The 17,528-nt window shown below is 50.9% G+C and overlaps 1 protein-coding gene across 1 annotated transcript in view; it reads left to right on the top strand.

Moving 5' to 3' along the window:
- The window catches only part of NOX5 (NADPH oxidase 5), a 36,159-nt gene that overhangs the window by 8,984 nt on the left and 9,647 nt on the right, over window positions 1-17,528 (top strand). Inside the window, exons 5-15 of the mRNA XM_026014178.2 lie at window positions 1,004-1,238; window positions 2,511-2,664; window positions 2,904-3,082; window positions 4,076-4,258; window positions 5,977-6,109; window positions 8,494-8,636; window positions 10,598-10,792; window positions 12,417-12,461; window positions 12,804-12,928; window positions 13,173-13,257; window positions 13,931-14,030. Coding sequence (XP_025869963.2) covers window positions 1,004-1,238; window positions 2,511-2,664; window positions 2,904-3,082; window positions 4,076-4,258; window positions 5,977-6,109; window positions 8,494-8,636; window positions 10,598-10,792; window positions 12,417-12,461; window positions 12,804-12,928; window positions 13,173-13,257; window positions 13,931-14,030 — 1,577 coding nt within the window. The remainder of the gene's footprint in view (window positions 1-1,003; window positions 1,239-2,510; window positions 2,665-2,903; window positions 3,083-4,075; window positions 4,259-5,976; window positions 6,110-8,493; window positions 8,637-10,597; window positions 10,793-12,416; window positions 12,462-12,803; window positions 12,929-13,172; window positions 13,258-13,930; window positions 14,031-17,528) is intronic.

The raw sequence follows: 17,528 nt of genomic DNA on the forward strand, positions 1-17,528 counted from the left end.
GCCTGCCTGGCCCCGCCCGTCCAGCTCAGCCCCGCCCAGCCCCGCCCCGCAGCAGCCTGCCCTGCCCGGCAGCATCGTGCCCGCCCCGGTCCAGCCTGACCCGCTTTCTCAGAGGGGACAAAGGTCTGTAGTGCGGGGCAACTGTTGTCAAGCGTCCGTTTTCAGTGTCTTTTCAGAATCAACTTCACAGTGTTAAGCACCCACTATTGGCCGGGCATTTTTACGAATAGACCCGTGCATTTTATAGCAACGCCCTAAAGGAAATTAGTCACGTCACCTGAAGGAGTCTATCTAGGATCACACAAATAATTAGCAAAGGCACACACTTATTCAACGTGGTCGGGCAGGCACGGCTGATTTATAGGTAATGTCTGTAATGCCAATAAGCGGACGCATAACCTAGAGGGGCACTAAACAGGTAAGGGCTGCGGAGAAAATAAAAGAGAGGGAAACAACACACCTAAGTTTGACTCCAAGCTCTCGCGGTTGATTCTTTTGGTGTGTTAGCTCCCTTGTGGGTTATCCACCACAACATATCTCAGATTCTTCCATTCTTTCCTTTTTTTTTTTAAGGTTTTATTTATTTATTCAAGACAGACACAGAGAGAGAGAGAGGCAGAGACACAGGCAGAGGGAGAAGCAGGCTCCATGCAGGACTCGATCCCGGGTCTCCGGGGTCACGCCCTGGGTCGAAGGCGGCGCTAAACCGCTGGGCCTTGGGGGCTGCCCTCTTCCATCCTTTCGGATCTCTCCCCCCCTCCCCCCCCAGTTGGCAAGTAAAGGAGGTAATAAGAAGGGCGGCGGATGCAGCGTCAGGCAGGTGGGAGTTCCATCCTGGCCTTGCCGAGCTGTGTGACCCTGGGCCAGTGGCTTGGCCTCTCTGTTCCCGGCTTGCCACGAGGCCCCGGACAGGGGGTGGAAGGCAGCGGGCGTGGGGTGCCTCGGTGCCCCCCGGGGCCCGTTCCCCTCCGCAGCTGCCCTGAACACAGCCCGTCCCTTGCAGCGCTGCCCACTGGCTGACGCCCCCCGCCGCCCCTCGCCGCCCGCGCCGCCCGCGCGCTCTGACCTGGGCCTACTGGCACAACCACCGCAGCCACCTGCTCTGCCTGGCGGCCTTCGCGGGCCTCCACCTGCTGCTCTTCGCGCTGGCGGCCAGCGAGCACCGGGCCCGGGGCGCCAGCGTCATGGTGGCCAAGGGCTGCGGCCAGTGCCTCAACCTCGACGGTAGCTTCATCGCGGTAGGACTCCGCGGGCAGGATGCCCAGAGGTGGCCGGGGTGGGGTGGGGAGAGTGGGGATGCTGATGTAGGTTCCCCAGGGCCGCAGGGACCCACACGTGGACTCCTGGAGCACCAGGGCGGGAGGGCGCCTCGGAAGGTCAACACTGGGTGGACACTGAGGCCCAGAGAGGGGCAGTGACTTGTCCGTGGTCACACAGCCTGTAAAATACAGCAGGCATTTTTGTGCAATTACTATGGACATTCAGGGGGTGCTAAGCACTTCCCATCTGATGTTCACAACATCCTGCAGTGACCGCAGGGGGAGATGGGCAGCTTCTGTGCAAGGCGCCCAGCAGATGGAGTCCAGGATAAGAGCCCTTGAGTGCCAGGCTAATGCGTCTGAATATGATGCTCTGGGCCAGGGAGCGAGGTCTCCAAGCATCTTTTGATTGTGTGCTCCTACAATTAAAACAGCAAAAAACCCTTCCAATGACACAACATATTTCCTTCGGATGATGTGCATGCCCTATTATCAGTAGCCGTCAGACGCGGGGCACGCGGTAACTATCAGGCAAGAATCATCCTTAATGATCAGGGATGTACATCTCTAGTCCAGATACTCTTGATAATGTCAGCCTCTTGTGTGGGTTTTATTTTTATCCTCAGACCTGGCTACATACCAAAGGTTAGAGACCCATGACTCATTTGCTTGGTCACTTGAGTTATTAACACTGCTTTCAATCAGCTCTTTCTCTGCAGGGAAACTCTTTGAGCTACTTGTCCTTTCTGCAAGAGGCAGTTTAGCTTGGCTAAAATCAGACAACGAAAAAAAATTAAAAAAAAAAAATTAAATCAGACAATGTCATCGCCAAGTCCACATATCTGGGCTCACATATGTTAAAGCAAATGAGCAAGGAGGGCCTTGGAAAAACCCGGTGTTCCTCCAGGACACCGAGAACTAGACATAACAGGTGCTGGGCTGACGTACAGATATATGAGGGTCCACCCTGTGGACACAATGTGCTTCTCGTGGGTTTAGGTACAAGTAACACCCACAGTCATCCTGTAACCTGTTCTCATCCTGCCACAGTTCCCAGAGACTTGCTTTGGACACCCTCAGCTCTGGACTTAGGGGAGCAGGGAAGGCTTGGGGGGGCAGGGGAGATGGTGAAGGGACCGGTTCAGGAAGCACAGCCAGCTCAGAGGGAGGCAGGGAGACAGCTGCTGGGGAAGGGGGAGTGGGGGGGTTGGGAGAGAGCCAGGGGGGCTCTCTGCTGCTGTGTCCGGCCAGGTGCTGATGCTCAGGCGCTGCCTGACGTGGCTGCGGGCCACATGGCTGGCTCAGGTCCTGCCGCTGGACCAGAACATCCAGTTCCACCAGTTCGTGGGCTATGTGGTGATTGTGCTCTCCCTCGTACACACCGTGGCCCACATCGTGAACTTCGGTGAGTGGCCTGGGGCTGCGGGAGGGGCCCTGGATGAGCCTTTCACAAACCCCCAGCCCTGGACACGGGGCACAGGGCCTGTGCGTCCTGCAGACCCGGTTGGGGCTGGGGGGAGCAGTATCCCGCCTAAGCCGGTGGTCTGGAGGGAAGTCCCTACCTGTGGGGGGATCTGGTGGGGAGCCACGGGGCCCTCAGAGGAAAGGTGGACAGGGAAGAGCTTGTCTTGCATTTGTCTCCAGCGCTCCAGGCTCAGGCTGAGGCCAGCCCCTTCCAGTTTTGGGAACTGCTGCTCACGACGAGGCCTGGCATTGGCTGGATCCACGGCTTGGCCTCCCCGACCGGTGTGGCACTACTGCTGCTACTGCTTCTCATGTTTGCCTGCTCCAGCTCCTGCATCCGAAGGAGCGGCCACTTTGAGGTGTCCATTCTTGCCCTTTGCTATCCCAGGCTGGGCTCCCATGATTTCATGCTGCATCCCCTCTCATTTACTGCAGAGCCCAGGAAGTTCCCCGGGCTAGTCTGCACATCACATGCCTGTGACTTGGGTTCTGCCCTTGGGTTGTAGTGTATGTCTGCCGAGTGGAAGCTGTGTTGTTCTGGAAGACTCTGCCTTTTTGCTGGCATGCCCACCCCCACCCCCTCCCTGCCCCAGTTGGATTAAAGTAGGTTTAAACTGGCCCACTCAGCTTCCTCATCTATCAAGTGAACCTATAATTCTCTACCTATGAAGTTATTTTAGGCATTAAATGAGATAACATATGCAAAGCCACTGACTATTCCCCTGGCACGCAGATGCTCCAGACACTTCCCCGTGTGTAGTGTCCTCAAGATGCAGGAGGTCACAGATTTGGTTTGGAGCCCCCTGGACTGATCTGGTCACATCAGATAGTCGTTTACAGAGCCCCAGCAGCAGTGCTTTGAGAGGGGAACCCGCATCCTTATTTGACCAACGAGAAGTCTGATGCTCAGACCAGTGGTTGCCCGGCCCACGCTCCTCCCACTTGCTCAGACAGTCAGACTCCGGCTCTGCCCTTTCTTCTCCATGCCCAGGAAATTACCGTCTTTCTTTTCTTGCCCCCCACCCACCCACCCAAAAGGGTCAGTGTGATGGGGACATTGATGCTCTTGAGCCCTTCAGCCAGGATATCCCTAGGCAGATGTTTCAGATGTTTGGTGCAAGCACCAGGAACCCTTCTATTATCCCGGGGCCAAGCCCCCAGAATAAAGAAGCACCAGAACTTCCCATCCCCAGCCTCCTACCCAGCCCTGTCCCCAGGAGAGGGTGTTTGACCAAGGCTCTGTCTGGGTGCCGCCCTGGCTTTGAGGATGGCCCTGAGCCCTGGCCCTGTTCCATGCTCCCCCGTCTTGAGCTCTGCAAGCTTACTACTACCACTCCCCCCACCCCCCACAGGTGTTCTACTGGACCCATCTGTCCTACCTTCCCATGTGGATTCTGCTCATTCTGCATGGGCCCAACTTCTGGAAGTGGCTGCTGGTCCCTGGCACCCTGTTCTTCCTAGAGAAGATCATCGGGCTAGCGGTGTCCCGCATGGCAGCCCTGTGCATCGTGGAAGTCAATCTGCTTCCCTCCAAGGTGCAAAGGGGAGCTGCAGGTGGTGGGGCGCAGCAGCTGGGTGTCCTGTTAGACCCCCAAGGAAGTAGGGACTAGCGTAGCTAAGCCCCTGCGCAGTGGAGGAGACAAGCAAAGTCCAGGATCTGGTCTAGCCTTCAGGGGTGATGTTTCAGGCAGAGGAATGACAGGTAGGCAGGATCCTGCTGCTCACGAAGCATATATGAAGAGCCTGTAAGTTGCCAGCCCTGTGCTAGGTGACAGAAACACAAAGACAGCTCAGGCACTGTCCTGCTTGGCCCTGGCATTATAGGGCAGGGCTGTGTTGTTGAGAGTAGAGCATCAGGAGGTACAAAACTATCCTTGGGAGGTCAGAGAAGGCTCCAGAAGGAGGAAGGAGATGCCCCATCAGGGTTCTGAGAGACGAGCAGGGGTTCCTTGGCTAGACAAGACAAGGAAGGGTGCTGCTGGGAGAAGGAACAGCACCAGCAAAGGCACCGAGCTGTGGGAGGGTATACCGCATTCGGGGCCTGTGGGTAATTTGGCATAGCTGGAGCCAAGGTGCCAGGGAGAAGGTGTGGGTGGGGCCTGGGGGACCGGAGGCTCCTTGCCCTACAGGCAACGGGGAGCCCCTGAGCAGGCTGGGGGAGGGTGCTATTAAGTGGGTTTGTGTTCCAGCTAGATTTCTGCAGTCACTATTTGGGAGGCTGCTGCACATGTGCAAATGAGAGCTCGTGAGGGCCTTGACCTTGAATGGGGCTGTGGAGTGGGGGTGGGGGCATATCACAGAAGGACTCAAGAGGTAACTGGCTACACGTGGGGGTGGGAGGTGTCTGAGTGACTGGGCCTTTTATGGAAAAAGGAAAGGCACTGCCAGGTGGGCTCACCTCTGGGCAGCTGAGCATGAGGACACGGTAGTGAGGTGCTTTATATCGAGCTCTGGCCTCAGCTAGCCGTGATTAGATTCACATCCCATGGTTTCCTAGCTGGCAGCCTTGAGCTAGCTCCTTAGCCATTCTGAGCCTTAGCTTCTCATCTGTAACGTGGAGAGAGAATGGCATCCGTCTCAGAGAATGGCTGTGAGGACCAGAGATCACACTTCCTTTTTTTTTTTTTTTTTTTTTAAGATTTTATTTATTAGACAGAGAGCGAGAGAACACAAGAGGGAGAGTGGGAGAGGGGACAGCAGGCTCCCCGTTGAGCAGGGAACCAATGTGAGATTCCATCCCAGGACCCTGGGATCATGACCTAAGCTGAAGGCAGATGCTTAACCCACAGAGCCACCCGGGTGCCCGAGATCACACTTTCTGTGCTTCACACAGCTCTGCCAACAGTGAGTGCTCAGATACTGAAGCTGTTCTCCCAGGGGAGGTGCCATTAGTGGTTGGAATACCATCCAAATACTACAGAAGTTCCAAGCAAGGGGCCAGAGCAGTCAGGGGCTCTACAGAGAGGGAGCCACTAACAGCGGTGTTCACACCATAAGAAGCGGGATCAAGCCACGAGCCTCACTTCAGACACATCTCAGCTCTCCCTTCCTCTGCTCATCGCCCACCCCCTGGCTGGCGGATGTGCTACAGGGGGAGCCCCACTCACAGGCAAGAAGGGTCTCACGTCCAACGCTGGCCTGCCTTGTGGTGGAGGAGGATGGCTCGGGCCTCTGCCCTCTTGCCCAGGAGGCCCCTGGCAGCTTTGGACCTGCAGGGATGACACGGATGACCCTGACCTTCTTCTCTCCCCAGGTCACCCATCTCCTCATCAAGAGGCCCCCTCTCTTCCACTACAGGCCGGGCGACTACTTGTACCTGAACATCCCCACCATCGCACGCTACGAGTGGCACCCCTTCACCATCAGCAGCGCTCCAGAGCAGAAAGGTATGCCCTCGCCCCAACTCGCTCAGCAGATGGTAATTTTCCGAGTTCTCCTGGGAGTCAAGCACAGGCTGGAGACCAGGAACACAGAAGCGAGTAAGACCAGAGACCCAAAGCCACCCTCCAAGAACTCCCTCCAAAACCGGGAAGCAGTTGCCCAAACTCTTACTGACTGGGGAGGTCAGGGCTGTCGTGAGGATCCCATGAAGGCCGGGCATGGTTGGGTAGGTTACAAGGCTCCACAGACCTGGTGGCATAGCAGCGGAACTCTGAAGGGTTGGTTGGAGTTTACGAGATAGAGAAGGAGATGGGGGAGGAGACAGAGCGAGAAGCATAAGCAGCAGCATGGAAACCTGGGAACCATTTCTCTCTGGCTCCCCAACACCCACAGAACTGCGGACCCCCCTTCGCCCAGCAGACCTCTGGCCCCCCAGCCATGTGTGTGCCTTCCTTCTGGTCCTGGGCTGTTGTTGGTGAGGCCAGCCCCTGGCCCTCTGCCCTCTTCCTAGGCCAGAGATTGGTCTTTCCACTTAGGTGGTCCTTCTGGCAGGGAATGCCCTATGTGGCCTTTGAGAGCAAGACCCTTGCTTGACTTCATGAGGGGGTAAAGGGTCCTGGTTGCCTGTTTTCTCTCACCCATCCTTATGAAAAGGAGGAGCTCTAATTCCACTCAGGATGAAGGTCTTCGCAAGTCAGTTCTTTTTTTTAAAAAAAGAACTTTTCCTTATGTAGCTGCATAGTATTCCAGTGTATTGACACGAGTGTGATTACAATGACTGTGTGCACGCCGTGGAGGTGCCCTTGATTGGACCCGTTCTTCAGGGGGTTTCTTCAGGGTCTCAGCTTGGAATCAGCCTGGCTCCCGGGCCCCAAGCCTTGTGCAGTGAACTGAGTGAGTCCCTATGAGGGCTGGTACGTACCCCAACTCTGTTTACAGAGCTGGTTTCCAGAAACCAGGAGGGGACTCAGGTTGCCAGTGGTGGCTGATTGAATTCCACCAGCGTTTTAGGGAGGCCTCCTACCTGGAGTCGCTGTGTGGGGCACTTCAGAGTGCATTTATGTAAACAAGGCACAGTCCCCCACCCCCCACCCCCCAGCCCCACACTTGTCCCACCAAGTGGACAAAACCTCAGAGAACCCACTGAAATTTAGCATACTCTTCAACTGTGAGTGCAGACAGGTTTCCAGTGGCCACATAGTTCCTGCTGGATCTTGTCGTTCCGTGTGTTGATAGGCACATGTGTTCTCAGATCATGTGTTTGGGTTTTTTTTGTTGTTGTTGTTGTTTTGTTTTTGCAAACACGTGGTTTTGCGATTTCTCTGTATGTTACTTGGTGTATTTAAAAATCTTACTCTGGGAGCACCTGGGTGGCTCAGTGATTGAGCATCTGCCTTCAGCTCAGGGCGTGATCCCCGGGTCCTGGGATCAACTCCCTCATCGGGTTCCCCACAGGGAGCCTGCTTCTCCCTCTGCCTGTGTCTCTGCCATTCTCTCTCTGTCGCTCATAAATAAATAAAAATAAAATCTTTAAAATTAAAAAAAAAAAAAAACCTTACTCTGAGAAGGAATCTCTCTGTTGTAATCATGGGACAGCCAAAAGAGTCTATGGTTTAAAATTTTTTAAAAAGGGCAAGAATGGGCAGCCCCGGTGGCCCAGCAGTTTAGCACCACCTTCGGCCCAGGGCGTGATCCTGGAGACCCGGGATCGAGTCCCACATTGGGCTCTCTGCATGGATCCTGCTTCTCCCTCTGCCTCTCTCTCTCTCAATCTCTCTAATAAATAAATAAAATCTTTAAAAAAGAAAATAAAATGAAAAGGGCAAGAATGCCAAAGCAGGAGATCACCTTGGGGGGCCTCCTTGCTCTAATGCTGTGGCTTTTCTCCAGTGCCCTTCAGCAGAGGGGTAGCTATACCGCCTCTCTGCCCAGTTTTCCATTCAGCAGAGAACCTGAACAAGCACCTGTTTTGTCCCAGGCACTGGGCACAATGAAAGCCATTGGTCCCACCCCAAACTGAGCACCTCCAGGGTGCAGAGCCATTGACAAGCATCTGGTAGAATGTGGGAGGGAGTGGTCTCTGCCTTGGGGAGACCCTGGCCCAGTGATGAAGGAGGCAGGGACACTCTGACCCCGTCTTAGCAGAGGAGACCGAACCCTTACTCTGTAGGTTTAAGTTGGCTTCCTAGAGAAAGACTACAGTGTTTGCACTTGAGAGATGAGATTTCCAGCTCCTGTGGCTGTGACCCCTACTGTGGGCCTAAGCAAGGACATTCAGTCTGGGGCTTGAGCGGTTCATGCCCAGCTCCAACCCCTCAGGTGAGACAGGCTGGCTCCATGCTGGAGGCCAGCACCAAACCCCCAACCGCCTGCCCTGTCTCTTGCTCAGACACCATCTGGCTACACATCCGGTCTGAAGGTCAATGGACCAACAGGCTGTATGAGTCCTTCAAAACATCATGCCCCATGGACTGTGACCCCAAACCACTGTCAAGGAGTTTGAAGATGAGGAGGAGCCAGAGGAGGCCGGAGGTAGGTCGCTTTGGGGGAGGAAGGGTCCACCATGGAGAGAAACCCAACAGGGACTATGTTGCTGTCTTCTCAGCTGGTGAGCATCCATCATTGAGCAACTGCTGTATACACTGACTGAAGGCTGCATGGGGGGTGAGGCGGCTATGAACTAACTATGTGATCCAAGAGCCTAACCATCCCAGGTCCTCCCGAGTCCCATGTCTTCTATTAGAAGCCAGGGGGACGTTGAAAAGAGATCCGAAAAACCCACCTCCATGTCTTTGCTCCAGCACATTCTGACTGTTGGGCCTGGCACATCCTTTTGCCTCACCGAGCTTTAGCTTATTCATCAATGAACTGGAGGTGGTCCCCCTCCTTGGCCTCCATTTCTTACACGATTCTTTTAAGGATCGGTGATAGAATAATGCATGTAAAGTACTGAGCTGATTGGACAGCATGGTCCACGTGGACCCTCATCATCACTATTAGCAGCATCGGCGGTGGCATCGTTATCTTTTGAACCCCAACGAAACCCACAAAGCTGCCAAGTTGTCAGTGTCCAAAATGGATACAGGCCCTGGGAGGTTTGGGAAGAATACAGCAAGGTCACAGTAAGGATAGACAGAGAAGGCTGAAGGTACCTGGACACAGAGCTAGTAGACCGTACAGCTCCCCTGGGAGGCACGTTAATATGGGGAAGCTCTGGCCAAGGTCAAAGAGAAGATGCCCCAGGTCCAGTTCAGCCCTTGTGGAATTTAAAGTCCAGGGGAGACCAGAGACAGGCATCCATCTAGAAAGACGCCAAGAGCAAAGCTTTGGGAAAAATGAAAGGGTAGGTGGAAACAAGCAGGGTGTTCTCTGCTTTTAATCTGGGGAAGAAGGAAGCTGGCTTGTCAAACCAGGTGAGGCCTACACCTGAATCAGCGGGTAGATATGTTAAAGGCTCTGTTTCTTTGGGACCTTAGGGACCACCACCAAAGAATAAGTTAGCACAGTCTTTCTGGCAGGCAGTCTGGCCACACGAGTCGGCATCTTAAATATGCCTACCCACTGGCCCAGCCATTCCATCCTTAGGGCTTTGTCCTGAAAATCTAGTTGGACAGTTGCACAGGAAGTATGTTAATCACCTTGTTCATTCATTCATCTAACAAACATTTAGTGAGCGTAACACTTACTGTTTTCCAAGTACTAGTCTAGATGCCGGAGATACATCAGTAAGCAAAACAAACGCAGTCCCTGCCCTACCTTCTGGAGAGAGAGATAGACAATAAACAAACAATATACATGCATAATGTGCCAAGTGATAATAAATGCTACGAAGCAAAATAAATCAGGGTAAAGGGATAGAGACAGGAGAGGTGCTATTTTATATATGCTGGTTGTTCACAGTAATGAGAAAGTGGGAATGATCAAAATGCCCAACCAACAGGGGTGTAGCTAAATAAATTACTGATCACCCTTATCATGGAATAGTAAGTCCCTAAAAAATATTATGTAAATGTATATGCATTAGCATGGAAAGCTAGTCAAGATGTACTAAGTGGAAAAGACAGATTACAAAGAAATATATTTCATTTATGTAAATGTGTGTGTGTGTGTGTGTGTGCGTGTGTGTGTGTGTGTGTAAGTATGGAAGGACATAGAAACATGTTTAGAGAAGCTATTCTACTTTATTCAGGGTACTTTTTGCTTTATCCTTTCAAATCCTGTAACATGTGAATCTTTAAAAACTTACGTGTACTGGGGCACCTGGATGGCTCAGTGGTTGAGCGTCTGCCTTTGGCTCAGGTCGTGATCCTGGGTCCTGGGATCGAGTCCCACATCGGGCTCCCTGCAGGGAGCCTGCTTCTTCCTCTGCCTGTGTCTCTGCCTCTCTCTGTGTCTCTAATGAATAATAAATAAAAGCTTTAAAAATAAAAAAAGAACTAACATGTTCTAATTTCATGATTTAAGTAATAAAGCAACTTCCATTTTGAAACCAGAGTTTGGAGCACCAGCACACCCATTCAGGAACCTCGGTACAGGGAGCGGTGGCCTACAGCAAGGATGTCACTGTGGAACTGACATCCTACAGGCCCAAGGGAACCCCACAGCAGGGGGACCAAGGCCTAGTATCCACGGCGGTGACAAAGGAAGGGGCTCAGGCACAGTGGAGAGCCATAGCCGAGCCAGGCCAGGTAAGGCTGCGGAGACGGGGGCTGGAGAGGGGGAGAGCCCATGTTTGTCTCCCCATGGGTGGCAAGTCCTTGGAACCCAGAGGAGAGGTCCTTATGGGCAGGCCACACCAGGAAGCACTGCACATTATTATGTGGTGCCCCTGCACCCGAGCCTGGGTGCGCCCCTTCCATAACTATTGCCATAGTCGCACCCTATTGAGACTATTGCCTGCCTACCTGGCCTCTCTCTTTCCTCCCCAGCATCACTTTAAACTGAATTGTATTAAAAGGATGCTTGAGCTTGCTGTCTTTAATGGGAAGTTAGCATGTGCTGTAATCAGAAGATAACTTGAAAAGTAAAATCAATAAAAACCAGTGTTACTAAATTCTTTCCAGATGTTTCTGCCTGCTAGTGTTCTGAGCCTGAAGCTGAACTCCACTGCTTCTCCCTTTTCTCTCTCTCAGAGGCTCGCGCTCTTTTTTCTCTCTCTCACTTTTGAAAAAGAAAAGGAAAAAAAAAGAGGTGGGACTGGTAAATGTTACATGTTGAAGATGGCTAACCATGACGTGGGTTTTCCCCGTGCAATCAGAAGGCTTAAAGAGAACAGAAAGGAGAGTAGCCCTTGTCCGGTGTACCTCCTACACCGCTAGTTCAAGTCTGACACCTCCTCTGCAAGGACGCAGCATGCAGGGGCCCCCAAACAAAGAAGCAACGTGCTGTCATGCGATGAGCACTGGACGGTCAGCAAGAGACCCAGGCTCTACCCTGAGCATTTTGGGAACTTGGACAAGTCATTCTCAATACTGTCAAGCTGGGTTCCTCTTTGGCGAAGTGGGGGATTACTCTGGATGATTGTGAAGGTCACTCCTAACTCTGCCTCCCAGCACCAGACAGAGAGTTATCCCAGGCCCCTGCAGCCTGTTTGGGAGGGTCTGCTTCCTTCAACTTCTGGAAGGAAGTGCACTGACCTCTCAAATGCAGTCTGCCAAGTGCCCAGGCCCAGAAAGGAGGCCTGCTCCCTGCTCTCAGTGGCTCCCATCAGGAAGCCCAGAACAGAGTGCCAGGGGCAGGGTGAAGCTGTGAGCCAGGCCAGCCACTGGCTTTTCTGCCTGGTGCAGCTGGGCACAGCTATAAGGAGGAAAAGATGCTTCAGCTGAGCTGGGTTCTGAAGGATGCACAGGAATTTGTCAGCTGCGGAAGAGGAAAGGGTCTTTAAGCCAAGAGGGGGCGGGGAGAAAGTTATGGGAGTTGGCTGGAGATTGGGGGTAGTGAGCGTTCTCCTGTCACCCCTTGAAGCTGACTTGCATTGGACCACAAGAGCCAATTGTTAGATTTTCAGAAGCCTTGAGAGCCAATTATTAGACACAGTCATTACGGTGGAAGCCACGATGGCAGTATTTACACCAGAAATCTCTGGACACTACCAGTCAGGATTTTGGTGTTGTCTTCTTTTTCTGAAGAGTCAGTTTGCCAGCACACCACTGATCTTCTCCCTCAAAAGGACTCCAAGCTCCCTGGAATGCTTGGGGCAAGAAAAGCAATTCCCTTTTTGTAGAGTTGCCCAGAGTGGCAAGGGCTGGATTGCCTCTGAGAATGACCTGATGTGCCCGTTCCCAGAGGCCCACGGCTCTCTGCTCCCCACAGGTCTCTGAGAAGTCCTCTGAGAACCACCTGTTTTGTAACATCAAGGTAAGAGGCTCCCATGCCTGAGCATGACCAAGGACCCTGCTTCAACCAGAGGAAGAGAAGCCTCTGCTTACAGAGAGGGCTTGCTGTGACCCCAGGGACCCCAGTCCCTCAAGTCCCCAGGTGTCTAGAGAAGGGGACCAAACCTGTCCCCTCGCAGGTGCTGGGTCCCACCCTCCCCAGTTCTGCCTTCTGACATTCCAGGGCTCTTCCAGACTTGAGCTCTGAGCACTACAGTGGGAGCCACTAGGCTTGGGCTGCAGCCCAGGAGGGCTGCTGAAGCCTTGGGGTCCGGCTCTCCCCAGGCACCCAGGCCTCTCTCCTCCAATGCTCTCCCGTCCACAGTGCTACATTGACGGCCCTTACGGAACCCCCACCCGCAGGATCTTTGCCTCTGAGCATGCAGTGCTCATCGGCGCGGGCATTGGCATCACCCCCTTTGCTTCCATCCTGCAGAGCATCATGTACAGGTGGGCGGACAGGCTGCCACCCCTGCCTGCATCCTAGGGAGCCCCCCTTCTCCCCTCACCCTTGTTCCCGTCTTCTCTCCTTTTACCCTTTCTTCTCTTTCTTGCTCTGGCCTTCCTCCCTCTCTCTTTTGGCTCTCAATCCTCCCCTTCCTCATAGGGTGGGCCCTGCTACCCTGCCCCTTCCCCCCATCCCCTGCATTGTTCTTTGGGGTCCTGAGAAGACTCACTCATCGCCTCCCCTCAGGCACCAGAAGAGGAAGAACATTTGCCCCAGCTGCCAGCACTCCTGGATGGATAGCGCCCAGGATGAGGACATGAAGCTCCACAAGGTGAGTGCCACCTCCTACAGGAAGGCCTCTGGACCCTCTTCCCTGGAAGAGTAGGCTCTCCTGTGCAGATGCAGGGGAGGGACGGATGGAACAACTGGTCCCTATGCTTCCCTTAACACCCCATGTTCTCCTCATGCCTCCCAAGTGTCCAGGCCTCCCCTTGCACCTCTGAGAGGCAGCCTGGGCCCTGAAGATGGAGTCCCAGTAAAGACCTTCAGAGCCTGCAAGTCAGGCAGCTGGGATCCGGTTATAGCCGTGATGTGTACTAGCCATCACCTGCTGGTAGTTTTAAAAATGAAAACGTTTGCCTTTTGAAAATTCATTATTTTGTATAGGCCACTTAAAAGAGCTTCTCAAAAAAAGAATTATTATTCTTCTGGCTTCTTCCTAAGCTTAATAGTTGAGAACACTGCTTACTATGAACATTAGGTTATTGCAGAAAATCCTGACCTGACAGTCAGGAACCTGGGTCCTGATCCCATGCTGTTCTGTGACCTGAGCAAGGTTCCTACCCCTGCAAGTCTGTGTCACCATCTGTTAAATGGGAATGGTAATGTGCGTCCTGCCAACACCAGGGCATCATCCAGGTGCTGAGGATCACAGACGTGAGCATGCTATGAATGAGGCTGGCTCACTCTGAACACTGACCTGAACACCTGGCCCCTCTCCCCAGGTGGACTTCATGTGGATCAACCGAGACCAGAGATCTTTCGAGTGGTTTGTGAGCCTGCTGACCAAACTGGAGATGGACCAGGCCGAGATATCACAAGAGGGTAGGAAAGGAACCGGGCCTGAGGAAGATGGCAGCAGGGCGGGGCTCGGGGTCTTTGTAAGAGGGTGTTTAGATTATTCCATTTCTATCAAAAATGGGAGGGAGAGAGGAATGCTTTTTCTTTCCCCACTAAAATGTAAAATGTGTCAAACCAAAAAAAGAGGAGAAAAAGGTATTCATAATCTCATCCAGCTATCCAAAGCATTCCAGGTATTTTAAAGGATGTCCTGGTATTTTTTTCTTATTCACACTTTACAAAAACATAATTTTTTTAAATAATTTCCCTCTTTTGTGGCTTTTTTTTTTTAAGTCACGATGAATACCTGATGAAAGTTTAGATTCCCAGGCCTCATCCCAGACTTCCAAATCGGGGTCTCTGAGAGCAGGGCCCAAGAATGTGCTTTTTTTTTTTTTTTTAGTTATTATTCATTTGAGAGAGAGCGAGAGCACGTGCCCATGAGCAGGGGTGAAGGTAGAGGGACAAGCAGACTCCCTGCTGAGGGGGGGGGGGGGGCTCCATCCCAAGACGCTGAGATCATGACCCGAGCCAAAGGCAGAGGCTGAACAACTGAGCCACCCATCCATCCCTCCCCAGGAATGTACATTTTAACGTGCTTTCAAATGACTCCTATTCACACTTTTTTTTTTTTAGTTTTTTAAGGAATAATTTATATACCATAACATTCGCCAATGCAAGTTTACATGAATACAATGACATTATGACAAATGTGTACAGCGGTGTAACCACCGCCACAGTAAAAATATAGAGCATTTCTATCATCTGCCAAGGTTTGCTCATCCTCCTTTGGCATCATCTCCTCCCCCCCATGTGCAGCTCCCAGCACCCCCGGATCTGCTTTTGATCACTACAGTTTTGCCCCTTCTAGACTCTCCTGTAAGTGGAATCATATAATATGCAATGTTTTCTAACTTCTTTCCCTTAACGTAATACCTTTGAACTTCCGCATGTTGCTGCAGGTATTAGTAAGTGGTTCGTTCTTCTGCAGTGTTCTATTTTATAGATATACCAAAATCCCTTTTGCCACTCATTTGTGAGAGGATGTTAGAGTTAGTCCCACTTTTTAGCCATTTGGAAGAAAGCTGCTCTATCTGCCTGTAAGTGTGGACATATTTGCCGGGTAGTATGGTCTGTGTTAAGTTTAACTTTCTAAGGAGCAGCCACACTGGTTTTCCAAAGTGGCTGTACCATTCTGTGTTTCCATCAGCAATGGACGAGGGTTCCAGTTGCTCTGCAACCTTGCCAACATTTGATATTGGCAGTCTCTTACGTTTCAGCCAATCTAGTGGGAAATAGCAGTATCTCAATGTGCTCTCGCTCTCTCTCTTTTTTTTTAAGAATAGTCTTTTCATTTTTTTTAAAGATTTTATTTATTTATTCATGAGAGACACAGAGAGAGGCAGAGACACAGGCAGAGGGAGAATCAGGCTCCATGCCGGGAGCCCGACGTGGTACTCGATCCCGGGACCCCAGGATCATGCCCTGAGCCAAAGGCAGACCCCCAACCTCTGAGCCAGCCAGGCGTCCCTCAATGTGCTCTTAATTTGCATTTCCCTAACAACTAATGATGCTGAACATGTTCTCATGTTATTTGCGGTTTATGCATTTTTGAAGTGTCTGTTCAAATATTTTGCCCACTCCTTTGCCTTCTTTTTTATTAAGTGGTAAGAGTTCCTTACATATTCTGGAAGCAGGTTCCCTGTCAGGTGCACATTTGACATATACATTCTATAAGTCTGTGGTTTATCTTTTCATTTTCTTAAATTGCCTTTTGATGGGCAACATTTTGAATTTCAGTGTTGTCCGGTTTATCAGATTTTTTTTTCTTTTATTCTTCATCCTTTTGTGTCCTAACATCTTTGCCTCACCCATGGCCATGAGTATTTTCTCTTATGTTTTTCTTCTAGAAGTCTTGTAGTTTTAGCTTTTCATTTCAATCAGTCTCATAGTGAACTCCACAAGGCATAGGATATTAGGTCACAAAATCAATTGTATTCCTGTTTACTAGCAACAGATAATTAGTAATGAAAAACTTTAAATAAAGAGTTTAAAAACATGAAATACTTAAAGATAAATTTAGCAAAATAAGAGCAAATGTGTACTCTGAAATCTTCAAAACAGTTCTGAGAAATGGTTTTCTCTATGTGTTTCTTATATTTGTAATTCATTGAATTTCTGGGATGGGTGGGCTTGTAATTTTCATCAAATTTGAGCAAATTTGGGTCTCTTCTATGTTTTCCATTTCTCTCTCCATTTTATCTGCTTTCTTTTATTTTTACATTCTCTCGCTCACACTTTTAGTATCTCCTGTGATAGGTTTGTCTAAATCCATCATCTCTGTTGTTTCTTGGTCTGTTTCTAGTGACTAAATTTTCTTCGAGTTCTGGAACATATTCTCTACCTCTTTGCATGCCCAATAACTTTTTTTGGATGTCAGGCATTGCAAACTGCACGTTGTGTGTTCTGGATTTTGTGGTATTGCTTTACATAGCACTGTGCCTTGTTCTGGCACACATTTATATGACTTAGGAGAATTGGGATCCTTTCAAGACTTGCTTTTAACTTTTGTTAGGGTGCGTGTGGAGCATGTGTCAGCATAGGGCGACACCTCTGAGGGCTCTACCCACTCCCCTGAACATTACAAGCTGTCTCCACTCTTGCTGATGGAAACACAAATTAACCCCAGCTCTGTTTGAGCTCCTAGTACTGTTAAGCCTAGTGTTTTCTGGTAATTTTCTTTCGTATATGTATTGATTAACACTCAGCCAAAGACTTAGGGGAAATTTTATGTGGATTTTCAGAGCTAGGGAGCTCCTGCCTCCTTCCTTCTCTCCCTTCTTCCCTTCCTCTTTCTCTTCTGTTCCCCTTGCTCTTTTCTGTGCATTTTCCTTTTCTCAGTTTTATGACTGGCAAATCCCAGCTGCCTTGTGACTTCTCAATGCAGTGAGACCAGCACCAGGCAGTAAGCTGGGGTTCACTTCATCTGTTTCTCTCTCTCAACGACTACAGTTCTATGCTGCTTGATCACATGTGTCTGGAAAACATAGTTTCGTATACTTTGTCTATTTTTCTAGTTTTTTAAGGTGGGAAGGTAAATATGATTCTTTTTCCTCCAACATAGCTTTTTTAAAGATTGATGTGTTTGTTTTGAGAGAAAGCGAGCATACAAGCAAGGGGAGGGACAGGGAGAGAATCTCTAGCAGATTCCCTGCTGAGCACAGAGCCTGATGTGGGGGCTCGATCTCATGGCCCAGAGATCATGACCTGAGCCGAAATTAAGTCGGATGCTCAACTGCCTGAGCCACTCAGAAACCCCTCCTACATAAATTTTTAATGTACATCGTCTGCTAGTAGAGATGAACAGGTGAAGAAACGTAGGTGTTGATTGGGAAGGACTGCTCAATATTTGTCCTGCTGAGGTGGCAGGGAAAAAAGTGTAGAGAATGCTTTAAGGTAAAGGTTAAACAACTTAACACGTAC

Source organism: Vulpes vulpes, chromosome 15 (assembly GCF_048418805.1).
Source record: "Vulpes vulpes isolate BD-2025 chromosome 15, VulVul3, whole genome shotgun sequence".
Classification (NCBI taxonomy): Eukaryota; Metazoa; Chordata; class Mammalia; order Carnivora; family Canidae; genus Vulpes; species Vulpes vulpes.